Here is a 14,653-nt window from a genome sequence, read left to right as displayed (position 1 = left end):
ATAGTATTATCCTATGCTCTAGAAGGATAGAAGTATCTATTCATCACAGGGGGCTGCGAAGCCTAAAAGAGACAACGGCAGAGTATCTCATCTAGTACCTGGCATACTATAGACACTGAAGAGCTTTTGTTGTTTCTGAAGCATCAGTAAAAAACAAACAAAAAGGTTTCAATGATGATGCCCTATTTTTGTGTCTAACAGTACAGTATTTCTCTGAGACTCAGTGGATATATTTGACTTCTTAATCATACCTGTGTAGCCAACAGGAATAAAACTTCAGAGGAAGTTAGTGCCAAAGGAAAGTTTGTCAGACTGTATTCCCTTTCTTTTTCTCCCTTCTAGACCCTGACTGCACCTGCCCCGTTTGCTGATGAAACCAACTGCCAGTGTCAAGCACCCCATGAAAAACTGACCATTGCTCAGGCCCGCTTAGGAACACCAGGTGAGGCTGTACTTCTTTTTCTTAAATGGGCCCTGTCTTGACATTTTACAGTATCAGAAAGGGGCCGGGCGCGGTGGCTCACGCCTGTGATTCCAGCACTTTGGGAGGCTGAGGTGGGCGGATCACCTTGAGGTCAGGAGTTCGAGACCAGCCTGGCCAACATGGCGAAACCCCATCTCTACTAAAAATACAAAAATTAGCCAGGTGTGGTGGTGCACGTCTGTAGTACCAGCTACTCACTTTGGGAGGCTGAGGTGGGAGCACTGCTTGAACCCGGGAGGTGGAGATTGCAGTGAGCCAAGATTGCACCACTGCACTCCAGCCTGGGTGACAGAGCAAGACTCCATCTCAAAAAAATAAAAAAGTATCAGAAAGGCCCATCATTATTTGTGCAGCACTTGCTTTCAAGCAGAGAGTTGAACTTAGAGATTGTAACACAGTGCAAGGGTAAAGAAGGGTAAACACTAGCAGTAATAAACCAGACCAACCAAAGGAGCCAAGAAAAAGATGCATCAGAATACGGGGAATTTGAGCCCCAGCTTTGTCACTTGTTAGTTCTACAGCCTTGGGCACGTCACTAGAAAGATCTGAATCTGTTTCCTTAGAACGGGGACAACAATATCTACCTCACAAGGTTTCTGTGATAACTGGATTCATCGAAAGTGCCAAAGCATTTTTAAAACCATGAAGGCATATACAAACCTAAGCTACTATAGTTATTACCATTCTTAAAAGTATGCATTTTTTTAAAAAAAGTTTCAAGTGTGCTTTAAAAAGAGTGGGTTGTGCTATAGAAGTTTGTTCATTCTTTCATCCCTTTAGCATTATGCCAGAGGATGGATAGGGAAGAGATTTGGAAAGAATTATAAGGTACCATATGTTTTTCAAGAGACAAGACAACTAGATGTGAAATAAAAAACATTAGTAGCATGTGTGCAGGTGCTTAGGGGTTAAAACCTGCAACACAGATGATAATTGATTCTTTGAGAATGGCAGATTCATTTGGCCTGAGTGATCACGCAAGACTTCCGGGAGGGAGGAGAACAGACCTTTCAGGAGAACTAAGATTTGGACTGTGTGGGCAGAAAATGCAAAGGTATTGCAGGCAGGTGGAAGAGGAATAGTGAAGACAGAAATAGAGAGCTGTGTAGGAGTGAGTGTTGTTTTAGTTGGTTGAGATGGGGTGAAAAATAAGACTAGTTGAACAGGTAAACTTTAAGCCATTTAACATGGCATAACTCAGCCGGGCGCAGTGGCTCATGCCTGTAATCCCAGCACTTTGGGAGGCTGAGGCGGGCAGATCACTTGAGGTCAGGAGTTCCAGACCAGCCTGGCCAACATGGTAAAACCCCATCTCTACTAAAAATACAAAAATTAGCCAGGCGTGGTGGCAGGCACCTGTAATCCCAGCTACTCGGAAGGCTGAGGTGAGAGAATCACTTGACTCCAGAAGGTGGAGGTTGCAGTGAGCCGAGATCGCACCATTGCACTCCAGCCTGGGTGACAGAGTGAGGCTCTGTCTCAAAAAAAAAAAAAAAATAATAATAATAATAATAATAATATAATAAAATAAAATAACATGGCATAACTCTATGGTTTTTAGTTGTCATTGCAGAAAACAAAACAAAACAAAAAAACAAAAAACAAACAAACAAACCAAACTTAAGAGAATCCATGGAATGAAGAACAGTTTGCTTAATAATAATAATGGATACTTATTAACTACTTACTATGTATTAAGATCTTTATATGTATCATGTCATTTCACTATCACAACTCTGTGTGATTAGTAGTTTTAGTATTTCACGGATGAGGAAATGAAGGTTTAGAGAAGTTGTGAATCTGCACAAGGTCATTCACTACTAAGTGGCAGTGGTTCACACTGGAGCCTGCATTAGAATCTACTAGAGGGCTTCTTAAAACCCAAATGGCTGGGTTCCACTCCTAGAGTTTCTGATTCAATCCAACTGCGGTGGGGCCCAAGAAGTTACATCTCTAACAAGTTTCCAGGTGATGCTACTGCTCCAGGGATCACACTGGGAGAACCATTGGTAAGTGGTAAAGTTGGGATTTGGTCTCAAACCTATTGGTCTTAGAGCTTGACCTCTCAACCATGACACTGTGCTTCCTATAAGAATAGCCTTCAATAGAGTGAAGTGAGGAGCAGAGTAGGCAGAGTTAGGAAGCTTTCGTGTGAGCTGCTTTTGAAAAAGGCAAAACAAGGTTGGGGAGGTAGTACAGAGCAGCCAAAGCTGTTGTTCCCAGGCTTTAGTGTATAAAGAATCACCTGGTATGCTTGTTAAACAAGCAGATTTCCTTTTTCATTCCCTTCTTCCCAAATCTGGGATGGGGCCCAGGCAAGGCATCTGCATTTTAAACAGACAGTCAGGGTGATTCTAAAGTTAGTGGTCTGGAGACCACACACAGAAATACCAACCCAGCAATATATCCAAGGGATGCCAAATAAAAGTCCAGGTGGCTGGCCGGGCATGGTGGCTCATGCCTGTAATCCTAGCACTTTGGGAGGCCGAGGCGGGCAGATCACCTGAGGTCAGGAGTTAGAGACCAGCCTGGCCAACATGGTGAAACCTTGTCTCTACTAAAAATATAAAAAATTAGCCAGGCATGGTGGTGCATGCCTGTAATCCCAGCTACTCAGGAGGCTGAGGCAGGAGAAACGCTTGAACCCAGGAGGCAGAGGTTGCAGTGAGCCGAGATCGCACCACTGCACTCCAGCCTAGGCGACAGCACAAGACTCTGTTTTTTTTAAAAAAAAAAAGTCCAGGTGATTATGAAGAAAACAGACTCGACCTAAAGTTAAAGGATGAGCATCAAGCCCAAATTGAAAGGGCCTCTACCTTTCTAGGGAAAGGAAAGGCAAGTAGAACTTACTATATATCTGCTCGATGTGATGCTCTGTACTCTTTGCAAAGACCATGTGAGATGACTATTATTGTATCCTTTCTAAAGAGGAGACAAAGGAGACTTGCAGAACTGAAAAGTAACTTGTCAAATGTCCTAGTTGACTGGGTAGAGCTGGGATTTGACCCCAAGTCCATTTCGCCTCAAACCCCTGCTTTGCCTACTGCAATGATCTGCCTTATGAATCATGGTCCACAACAGGCCATGGAGCTAAGAGAAAACATGCTCAGACAGTAGCTGTGATCTTCTGTAGTGGCAGGACTATGCCATGCTCACTGCTGTTTCATCAGCATCTAGAGAAACACTTGTTGCATATGGTGCACTCAATAAATATTTTGTGAGTGAATAAGTTTGGAGGCAGGCGGGTCACCTGAAGTCAGGAGTTCGAGACCACCTTGGCCAACATGATGAAACCCTGTTTCTACTAAAAATACAAAATTAGCCAGGTGTGGTGGTGCATGTCTGTAGTCCCAGCTGCTTGGGAGGCTGAGGCAGGAGAATTGCTTGAACCTGGGAGGCAGAGGTTGCAGCAAGCTGAGATCAAGCCACTGCACTCCAGCCTGGGCAACAAGAATGAAACTTCATCTCAAAAAAAAAAAAAAAGTTTGAGACAAGAGAAGTAGTTCTTCCTCTGGAAATAGAAGCAGAGAGAGTTTGTTCTGTCATTTTGAGCTGGTATCAAGCTAACTGGGTGAAATTGGGCACCTGTACATTGCCTGCTGCCAAGCAGTTTAAGCAGTAATAAGATGGTGGTGTATTTTGAAATAATACAGGTCATTAGAGGGGGAGTGAGATGGAACAAAGATGAACTCTTGATCTTTAGAAGAGAAATTCTGCCCACTAACCTGAGGTGATGACCCTGGGAAATTATCTAAGAAAATCTGTGATGTTGATGAGTACCTAGCCAGTGTACTTCTGTTAGAAGTTTCTTTATTTAGAACTTCAAATATCAGGCCGGGTGCGGTAGCTCATGCCTGTAATCCCAGCACTTTGGGAGGCCGAAGCAAGTGGATCACTTGAGGTCAGGAGTTCAAGACCAGCCTGGCCAACATGGTGAGACCCTATCTCTACTAAAAATACAAAAATTAGCCAGGTGTGGTGGTGTGTTCCCAGGTGATGCTGCTGCTGCTACTAGTCCTGGGACCACACTTTGAGAACCACAGCATAAGAGCAACTGTTGGCAGTGGTTAGAAGGAGTGGTAGGGAGATTATCCAATATCATAATTGTTGGAGCATTGTACTGTCAGCAGAAAAGCTCGGATAATTTTTAAGAATCTTGCTGTTTGATTACTATTTAAGAAAACAAGAAAAACGTTACTTTTTTGAAGGGTTTGGTCAAGAGTTTCAAGAAGGGCTTGGTCAAGAAGGGTTTGGTTTCAAGAGTTTCAAGAAGAGTTTGGTTTCAAGAGTAGTAAGCAATTTACGTTTGTGGCACTGTCTTGAGCATGCCCTCAAAAAAGACAAAACATAGCAGAATTTGGTATTTGATAATGCTCTTCAAGATTATAGTTTTTTGTTTGTTTTTCTTTTGTATTTTAAGTGGAGCTGGTTTCGCCATGTTGGCCAGGCTGGTCTTGAACTCCTGGACTCAAGTGATCTGCCCATCTCAGCCACCCTAAGTATTGGGATTACAGGCATGAGCCACTGTGCCTGGCCTAGATTATAGCTATAACTGGACTCTCTTACCATCTCCTACACTAGCCATATTTTGTGACGTAATATAATTGCCTAAAATGTGTTTTACAAATTTAGAACTGCCCAAACAGGGGCTGGGGGTACAAATTCTAGAAGAGGTAATGACAAACTCTGCCATAGCTCTTAGCTTTTTGACCTTGTTTGTGAGGTCACAAGGGTGATGAAACTTCAAGAGAAAGAGCAGAATAAATCAAAAAAGCAATCAGAATTGGCAACTTTGGTCTTAGCTAGTCCAGCTGTGGAGCTATGCACATACATGGTGTTGTATGTATTCTGATGCATGGAGAATAAATCCTCTGTCTTGACATAAAGGAAAAGTCCAGGAGATTGTTTCATAGGTTCCTTTTCATTAAAACTGCCTTTCTTTTCTTTCTTTCTTTCTTTCTTTCTTTCTTTCTTTCTTTCTTTCTTTCTTTCTTTCTTTCTTTCTTTCTCTGTCTCTCTCTCTTTCTTTCTTTTTTTTTTTTTTTTTTTTGACAGGGTGTTGCTCTGTCACCCAGGATGGAGTGCAGTGGTGCGATCACAGCTCACTGCAGTCTTAACCTCCCAGGCTCAAGCGATCCTCCCAATTCAGCCTCCCAAGTAGCTTGGACCACAGGCATGTGCCACCATGCCTGGCTATTTTTTGTATTTTTTTGTAGAGATGGGGTTTCACTATGTTGCCCCGGCTGGTCTCAAACTCCTGGGCTCGAGCCATCTATCCACCTTAGCTTCCCAAAGTCCTGGGATTACAGGCATGAGCCACTGTACCCGGCCCTAAACTGACTTTTCTTAAAGGGAATCTTGGTTCTGATTTTCTATTTTCCTTTTCAAAAAGGAAGTTTGTATTATCTGTTTCCACGGTGTGTAGAATTTCCCTGACTACATTTTTCAAGAGCCGCCTTAATGAATCTGCCTTATTCATGTATCATCTGTGATGTAATTTACTTAATAATTTTTCTTTACATATACTCACTGTTCTAAAACTTTAATGTATTTTAAAAAGCAAACATCAATCACTATCATTTACAGAAAATAGTATCATTAGCTAGTATCACTGGCTAGTGATAAGCAGAAGGTAACTACAAAGTTTATATAAAACTACGTAAATTGTATAAAATAAATATGTAACTATAAGATTTTAAAAGCTTAACTTGTGCCACCTTTTTTGCACATTAGTTATACAAAAAACAGTACTAGTTGCCATAATTACTGGGTGTTTAATAATAGTTTCTGTTTTGTTTTAAAGACAAGAATTCATATCAGCATGTAGTTTTCTAGCAGGTACCAACAAGGTAGAAGAAAGAGTGGTGAGTTTGATTTGCACTCAAACATCATCGTAAATTGGTTGTATGACATTGGGTAAGATGCTTAACTTCGCTGAGCTTCCATTTGCCCATCCATGAAACGATAAGTCTACTTTCACCTGGCTCCCTCATAGGGTTGATGCAAAGATTAAGTGAAATATATGTGTTTTGTGAATTGTATGTATTTCTAAGGTACTGTTTAAATGCCTTAAAATAGCCACAATCCAAGCCTTGTTAATAGCCATAATCAAAGATGATCAATCACTATTTTATTGTTGCTTGAATCTGAAGCAAATACCAAGAAACGCCTAACATACCCCACAATAGTGTGAATTTAAATGTAACATGGTTGGTGATTGCCTCCTGTTTGGCTGTACGGCAGGTGTGTGTTTAACTTTTTAAACAACTGCCAAACTGCTTTCCAAATCGATTGTACCACTTTAAATTCCTATCTGCAGTTTATGAGCATTCCAGTTGCTCTGCATTCTCACCATCACTTGGTATGGTCAATTAAAAAACATCTTTTAGCCATTCTAGTGTGTATGAAGTGTTATCTCATTGTGGTTTTCATTTGTATTTCCCTAATGAGTAATGTTATTGAGGATCTTCTCTTGTGTTTATTTGCCATCCTTGTATTTATTTTCTTTAGTGAAATGTCTGTTCGATATTTTTGCTTTATTTAACTGGGTGGTGGGTTGTTCATCTTACTGAGTTTTGAGAGTTCTTTATATATTCTAGATACAAGTCTTATATTTCACAAATATTTTCTCCCAGTCTATGACTCACCTTTTCATTTTTGTAAAAATGTCTTTTGAAGAGCAAACGTCATGAGTCTCACAGGCTGCATTTAAGGTGTCACCCCAGGCTCAGTTCTCATCTGGAGGTTGACTGCTGTTAGATCTGCTTCCAAGCTCACTCAGGTTGTTACCAGAAGTTATTTCCTTGTGACTGTAAGATCAAGGGGTCAACTTCTTACCAGTTGTCGGCCAGAGGCCACCCTCAGCTCCTAGAGGCCACCTACAGGTCCTTGCCATGTGGCCCTCTCCATAGGCCCTTTCACAACATGGCAGCTTGCTTCTTCCAAGCCACCAGTGCAGAAAGACAGTAAGCCTGCTAGCAAGATGGACTCTTTTGGTTTCTTTTCTTTTTTTTGTTTTATTTTGTTTTGTTTTTGTTTGGTTTTGTTTTTTTGTTTGTTTGTTTTTTGTTTTTTGACAAAGTTTCATTCTTGTTGCCCAGACTGGAATGCAGTGGTGTGATCTCGGCTCACTGCAACCTCCGCCTCCCGGGTTCAAGAGATTCTCCTGCCTCAGCCTCCCAAGTAGCTGGGATTACAAGCGTCCGTAACCCACTCCAGGCTAATTTTTTGTATTTTTAGTAGATACAGGGTTTCAGCATGTTGGCCAGGCTGGTCTCAAACTTCTGACCTCAGGTAATCCACCCACCTCAGCCTCCCAAAGTGCTGGGATTACAAGTGTGAGCCACCACACCCGGCCAAGATGGAGTCTTATAATGTAACATAATCATGGGAATAATATCTACCACCTTTCCCATATTCTATGATTAGAAGCAAGTCACAGGTCCCACACGCACTTCAAGGGGTGGGAATTACACAAAGGCATGGACACCAGGAGGCAGAGATCATTAGGAGCCACCTTAACGTCTCTCCACCATAGCCATACAATAGTTGTACTCTGACATCTTTTTTTGTTTTCAATTGGCTTCTGGTCATTGCCAAACCTCCAGCTTCACAGGTCAGTGGTATCTCACACAGATGCTCTGGAGAGTCCCCAGATGCCTAAAAGCATATCCAGAAAAATCTCAAACAAAAAATTAAAACAGATCAACATACAAACTAACAAGCCACACTCTGTTTTTTTTTTAAAGTTTTATTATAGAGTATTTCAAACACACACAGAAGTAGAACAATATAATGAACCTTCCTGTGCCTGTCACTCATACCTAACAACCACCAACCCATGGCCAGTCTTGCACCATGCACACCTCTGTCTACTCTGTCCTCTTGAATGATTTGAAACAAAATCCGAGACTTCTTAGCATTCTGTATATATGTCTGAAAAATAAGAACTCTGGTTTTATTAAACATAACCACTGTGTCATGATCTTACCTGAAAAAACAATAATTCTTTGATATCACCAAATATTCAGTGTTCCAATTTCTAATTATCTTATGTCATCATTTATATATAGCTTGTTTGAACCCAATAATGTCCATACTTTATAGTAGGTTGATATGTTTTTTAAATCTCTTTCAATCTGCAGATCCCCCTTTCATTTCTCTTTTTCTTTCTCTCTCTCTCTTTTTTGCCTTGAAGTTTATTTGTTGAAGAGATAAAAGATCAGGGTCCTTTTTTGGCAGGGAGGGGAGTCCTGGAGAGTTTCCCACAGTCTGGAAATTGCTGACACACCACAATTTTTAAAAGTGAGCTTATTGCAAAATCAACTTTGTAAATACTCTTCAGATTTACTAAATGGCCTTTTTCTCAGTAATTACGTCTTCTTTCTTTACTTTTCTTTCCTCCTTGCTTCCTGAATTCATTTCTCTTGATCACCTCTGAATCAATAACAAAAAGTTTTACAAAACTGCCATCTGCTTTCCCCTGGGGTTTATATCTTAAAACAAATTTTCCTCAATTGAATTCAAATTGAATAAGAACATTGAAAGCAAGGCTCCCTCATTAGACAGTTTGTTATTTCAAAGCATTTTCTATTTACTGTGCCTTATTTAGAATACAGTATAATCCTATGAAGGCAATTCTGTTTGTTCAAAATTGTGTATAATTGGAAATAATTGCAATTCCCTATCTGACATAAAGTCTCTCAACTTTTTTTATTAGAGAAATTTAATTTATTAGAAACATTGTACCATCTGAATCTATTAATGTAACATTTCTTTATGTTCCAAATTAATGAGGTTGCATTGCATCAAGAAATAATCACAATTTTAAATCTAAGTCTTAAAGATCATTTAACAGAAGTTGGCATTGATTTCTTTTTTTAATTTATTTTTATAACATCAATGTAATACATGTATATATATATATATCTGTATGTATGTATGTATATATAATTTGAGACACGGTCTATCTCTGCCACCCAGGCTGGAGTGCAGTGGCGCAATCTCAGCTCATTGCAGCCTCCGCCTCCTGAGTTCAAGTGATTCTACTGCCTCAGCCTCCCTAGTAGCTAGTATCACAGGCACCTACCACCATATCTGGCTAATTTTTGTATTTTTAGTAGAAACAGGGTTTCACCATGTTGGCCAGGCTGGGTCTGGAACTCCTGACCTCAAGTGATTCACCCCCGCCTCAGCCTCCCAAAGTGCGTGGATTACAGGCTTGAGCCACCACGCCTGACTATTTTTAAAAGTCAGTAGTACTCTCAGCTTATAAAGAAAACGAGCGGTCCCTTTCTCCACCTTCTTCACCCCTGATTCTTATTCCCTGTAGGCACCCAACACTTGACAATCAACTTTCCATAATGTTGTTGACATCTCTCATCCATTGTCATTGCCTTTCTTGTTTTCTCTGCCCTTGGGAGGATAATATCTTTTTAACTTAACTTTTAACTTTTAACTCTTAACTCTTTAACTTTTAACTCTTAACTCTTTAACTTTTAACTCTTAGTAATTGTTGTGGTGTTTCTGGGAGAAAGTAGAGATAATGTGTATGTTCAGTTTACCATATTTAACTGATAGTATTTCTTTTTAAAGAACATTATTAGCTCACGCCTGTAATCCCAGCACTTTGGGAGGCTGAGGTGGGCAGATCACAAGGTCAGGAGTTTGAGACCAGCCTGGCCACCATGGTGAAACCCTGTCTCTACTAAAAATACAAAAATTAGCTGGATGTGGTGCGGAGTGCCTGTAATCCCAGCTACTCGGGAGGCTGAGGCAGGAGAATTGCTTGAACCCGGGAAGTGGAGGTTGCAGTGAGCCGAGATTGCGCCACTGCACTCCAGCCTGGGCGACAGAGCAAGACTCCATCTCAAAAAGAAAAAGAAAAAGAAAAGAAAACAAAAAACACTATTGTGGCCACATATGTCTCTTTCCTTCTCACTGCAAGAATAAAATGTCTCTATGTTGTTTGTAGCCATGGAGATGAGGTGACAAGGGTGCTTAAAATGAGAGCACTTTGATATGAGAAGCTACTTCTTTCTCCTGTCATCCATTTTTGAATCTTCTTCTTGGATTTTCACATTCTAGTTCCTTTGTTGAGAGTCTAGAAAGGTGTCAAGGTTGGCGAAATATATAGAATTTTCTATATAAATGTAGCAGGCATCTTCCAGAGTATCATGATGGGGATATAACAGAGCTGCAACTTCCTTCCTCCAACCGTTAAAAAGAATAATTTTGTGACTTGCTTTGTCTACCAAATTGATGGAAGTCTATACCCAATTTCTCTCTCTGACTTGAAGGGGATGGGTCTTTGGCCTGGCTGGGCAATAGTGTTATCCTGGTCTCCTGGTTCCTAGGGGTGCTGTACTGAAGTGTGTCCCTCTTCCTCTTTGAACAGCACTTTTTAGAACACTATATGCCACTGTCTGTGTGACGTCTTCACTTTTGACCTTTCTCCCTAGGAAGGACTATAGTGTTGGCTGCTCATCTTCAGCCCTGAGCACCACTTCTACATGCAACATTACATCCTGCCTCTCCTCCCTTTGAGGCGTATGTCCCTAATCTCTTATTATACCAAAGAGGTTAGGGAGTGGCCTTGCAGTGGTATGCTAGTAAAGATTTAACAGCTGGTCCTCTAGCGGAAAATAAGCCCTGATTTGTAGCATTTGCCAATTTCTGTCGTGGAAGCGCTCTACCGTGGCTGACTTCAGGCTACCAACGTGACCTGGAGTTGGGAAGAAAGGTGTAAGGTGAGCCATGTGAGCAGATTCCAGTACATCGTTGCCTTTGGGAACAGGGACTTGGGGTCTTCATTCAGGACTGCCACACTCAAGGATGAAGCCATTTGCCTTTTCCATTGAGCTACTCAGTTACTCCTGCCTACGTGTTCCAGCTGGGCTGACTCTGCCGGCTTAGGCACCTAGACTCCACTCTGGGTCAAGAGAACTCCTCAGTGCTCTGTGTTTGTCTCTTCTGTTGGCTAAAATAGTGTGTTCCCTGGTTTGATCTTAATTTTGTTACGTTTTTGCTCCGCTTTGATGTCTTCAGAAGTACCTCTTTAAAATCAATTTCGTGCACTGATATGAAACTAATGGTATGTAGAGATTGTGTCTTATCCAGAAAGTTTCTTATGACTGATGGAAGGTAACTGGGGTTCCTCATTCTGCAGTTCTGTTAACAGTGTTTTCTTTCTCCCACAGCTGACAGGCCTGTCAGAGTATACGCTGATGGAATATTTGACCTCTTCCACTCAGGTCACGCAAGAGCCCTTATGCAAGCAAAAACACTGTTTCCCAACAGCTACTTGTTGGTAGGAGGTAAGAAGTGCATTTTCTTTTTGTCTAGAAAACTCTTTTATAATATGCTTTCTGAAAAGAACCCCTTTCAGAGTTCCATCAGTAAAATCTCACATTGTTAGTGCTTCCAATTCAGCCCATACTGGCTCGCTTGTTCACTGCCTGAAATTTAAAATGATGTTTGAAAAACCATAGGGGAAGTTACATCATGGGATTGTATAACCCTGATCCTCAGAGAGAGATGGACTGATAGTACCACCAAGGGTAAATTCTTCATGTTTTCCATTAATGCCTTTCTCCTAGTGTTTAAGGCTTGATCCAAATTATGTTCCTAAAATTTTCTAGAAGGATAAGAGAAGCAATATTATTCTGATTTCAAATCTCAAAGAACTAAAGGGAGTTAGGATGATGAAGAACAAACAAGGTCATTATCTATTTCTTTTGTGTGACCTGCAGCACTTAAGACAATGTTGTGCTAACACTAATGGCTTGTAACAGCCCCACTTAGTTGAATTTGTGGCAGTGTGTTAAAGACATGGAGATTTATATACCGAGGTAATCTTGGTTCACAACGAAGGGACCAATTTACTCGCTAAGTCTATAAGAGAAGGATCGTTAGATGTGGATTGAAATTTTCCTCCTCCAGGAGGCCTAACTATTTCTTTTTGGCTAAAAGGGATAGTACCTGACTAGGAAGACCTGTATTTCACTCGTGCAGCTTCTGGAAGGAGCATATTCATTCAGAGTAATCAGTTTTTGTGGCATATAAACTAGGCACCATCAAGTCTTACACCTCTACTGGGGGAAAGAAAAGTACTGGTAAGAGACTACGTACTGGTAAGAGACTACATAACTGTTTTTTAAAGAATTTTGTTACCTTCTGCAATTAAAAACCTCTTGTTGGTTGTTTGTTTGAGACGGAATCTCACTCTGTCACCCAACTGGAGTGCAGTGGCGCAATCTGGACTCACTGCAACCTCCGCCTCCTGGGTTCAAGTGATTCTCCCGCCTCAGCCTCCTGCATAGCTGGGATTACAGGCACGCGCCACCATGCCCAGCTATTTTTTTTTTTTTTTGTATTTTTAGTAGAGATGGAGTTTTGCCATGTTGTCCAGGCTGGTCTTGAACTCCTGACCTCAGGTGATCCACCCACCTCAGCCTCCCAAAGTGCTGGCATTACAGGTGTGAGCCACCGTGCCCAGCCAAAAACCACTTGTTGGACATTTAAGAGGAACTCTTCTGCAGATTTTGCCAAGGGTGGTGACCACAGGACCATTGAATGGAGTTCTTTCCAGAAGGAAGAAATGGTGAAAGGCAATGGTTACTGGGCAAGTCATGCAGAGGGAACCCAAAACAGGCAGAGAAACCCAACCCTTGCTTACTTCCCTTTAGCCTGAAAACCATTTCTTGAGAGAGCACTACCACCTGGAGTCTGGTCCTAGGCTACTGGGGCCCTGGAGAGACATCTGCAGTGTTTGGGCTTTGGTCATTTGGGTGGCCTAAGTTTGGAGGTGGTTAGGTGTGGGTCACAGTTAACAGGAACACTAGCTGTGGCCCTGGGTTATCATATCCAAGGTAAGATCAAAGGAAATGTGTAGCTTTCAGTACATTCTTGTAAATTGGAGAAGGCAGTCAGTTAATATCAGCAGCTCTCTAGGTCATTAGGCAACAGTGGTTTCACTGACTCACTGATTTCTTCATCCAACAACTGTCTTTTTTTTGTTTTGTTTTGTTTGAGATGAAGTCTGCTCTGTCACCCAGGCTGGAGCACAATGGCACGATCTCGGCTCACTGCAACCTCTGCCTCCCAGGTTCAAATGATTCTCCTGCCTCAGCCTCCCAAGTAGCTGGGATTACAGGTGCGTGCCACCGTGCCTGGCTAATTTTTGTATTTTTAGTAGAGACAGGGTTTCACCATGTTGGTCAGGCGGGTCTTGAACTCCTAACCTCATGATCCACTTGCCTCAGCCTCCCAAAGTGCTGGATTACAGGCACATGCCACCATGCCCGGCTAATTTTTTGTATTTTTAGTAGAGACAGCATTTCACCATGTTGGCCAGGTCTCAAACTCCTGGCCTCAGGTGATCCACCCACCTCAGCCTCCCAAAGTGCTAGGATTACAGGCATGAGCCACCGTTCCCAGCCCCTTCATCTAACAACTCTTTGTTGAACTCTTACTATGTGCCAGGCATTTTTCTGTACACTGGGGATGCAGCCATGAACAAAACAGACTATCTATGTCCTCAGAGAACTTGGAGTCTGAGGGAGAGGCAGTCATTGCCCACTAAACAAGTAAATATGTAGTAGTGGTACTATGAAGAAATATAGGATAAGAGAAAAGAGTGACTGGGTGGAGGAAGGAGGGATGTTTTAGGTATAAAGGTCAAGGAAGACCTCTCTGAGGAGGTGACATTTGTGCAGAGACCTGAATGAAATAAAAGCACTCAAAAGCCAGAACATCCAGTCTTCCTTGTGCAGAGTTCTCACCAGTCAAGAAGACAGTGTGAGGCAAGCAGAGAAGACATGGTGACATGTTAGTTTTTTGATTTGTGTATCTTAAGGAGGCTTTCCATAAAAGCACAGATGATTCCATACTCAGAGAAATTAATATGGGCAGAAGTTTGGAGCCAAGAAATAAAGCAGAAGAGAAGGAGAAAAATTTCAATAAGAAATCCTGGACTTTTTAGCAGCTATAGCAAAGGGGGCCACACAGTCATTCTATCACTCTCTAACTCTAGAAGCTGAATTGTACCATCAGGAAGAACTAGTTTTTCCTGCCTGAGTTCTGAGATAACTGTTTCAGAGGGTCACTGTGTAAGGAGCATTGAGTAATCCAAAGAACGATGTCCTCTATAGTAGGTTTACAAAGAAATTC

At 41.6% G+C, this 14,653-nt stretch overlaps 1 protein-coding gene across 5 annotated transcripts in view; it reads left to right on the top strand.

The window, feature by feature from the left end:
• Nucleotides 1–14,653, top strand: part of PCYT1B (phosphate cytidylyltransferase 1B, choline) — a 116,048-nt gene that overhangs the window by 53,896 nt on the left and 47,499 nt on the right. For 4 of the 5 annotated variants that reach the window (XM_055268144.2, XM_055268147.1, XM_055268143.1 and 1 more), the window contains exons 2-3: nt 343–442; nt 11,683–11,799. In XM_055268144.2, coding sequence (XP_055124119.1) covers nt 343–442; nt 11,683–11,799 — 217 coding nt within the window. The remainder of the gene's footprint in view (nt 1–342; nt 443–11,682; nt 11,800–14,653) is intronic. The other variant, XM_055268145.2, reaches the window with a different exon arrangement.

The sequence above is a fragment of the Symphalangus syndactylus genome, chromosome X (genome assembly GCF_028878055.3).
Source record: "Symphalangus syndactylus isolate Jambi chromosome X, NHGRI_mSymSyn1-v2.1_pri, whole genome shotgun sequence".
Lineage (NCBI taxonomy): Eukaryota > Metazoa > Chordata > Mammalia > Primates > Hylobatidae > Symphalangus > Symphalangus syndactylus.
The sequence above is the reverse complement of the archived record's forward strand: the minus strand, read 5'-3'. Positions and strand labels throughout refer to the sequence as shown.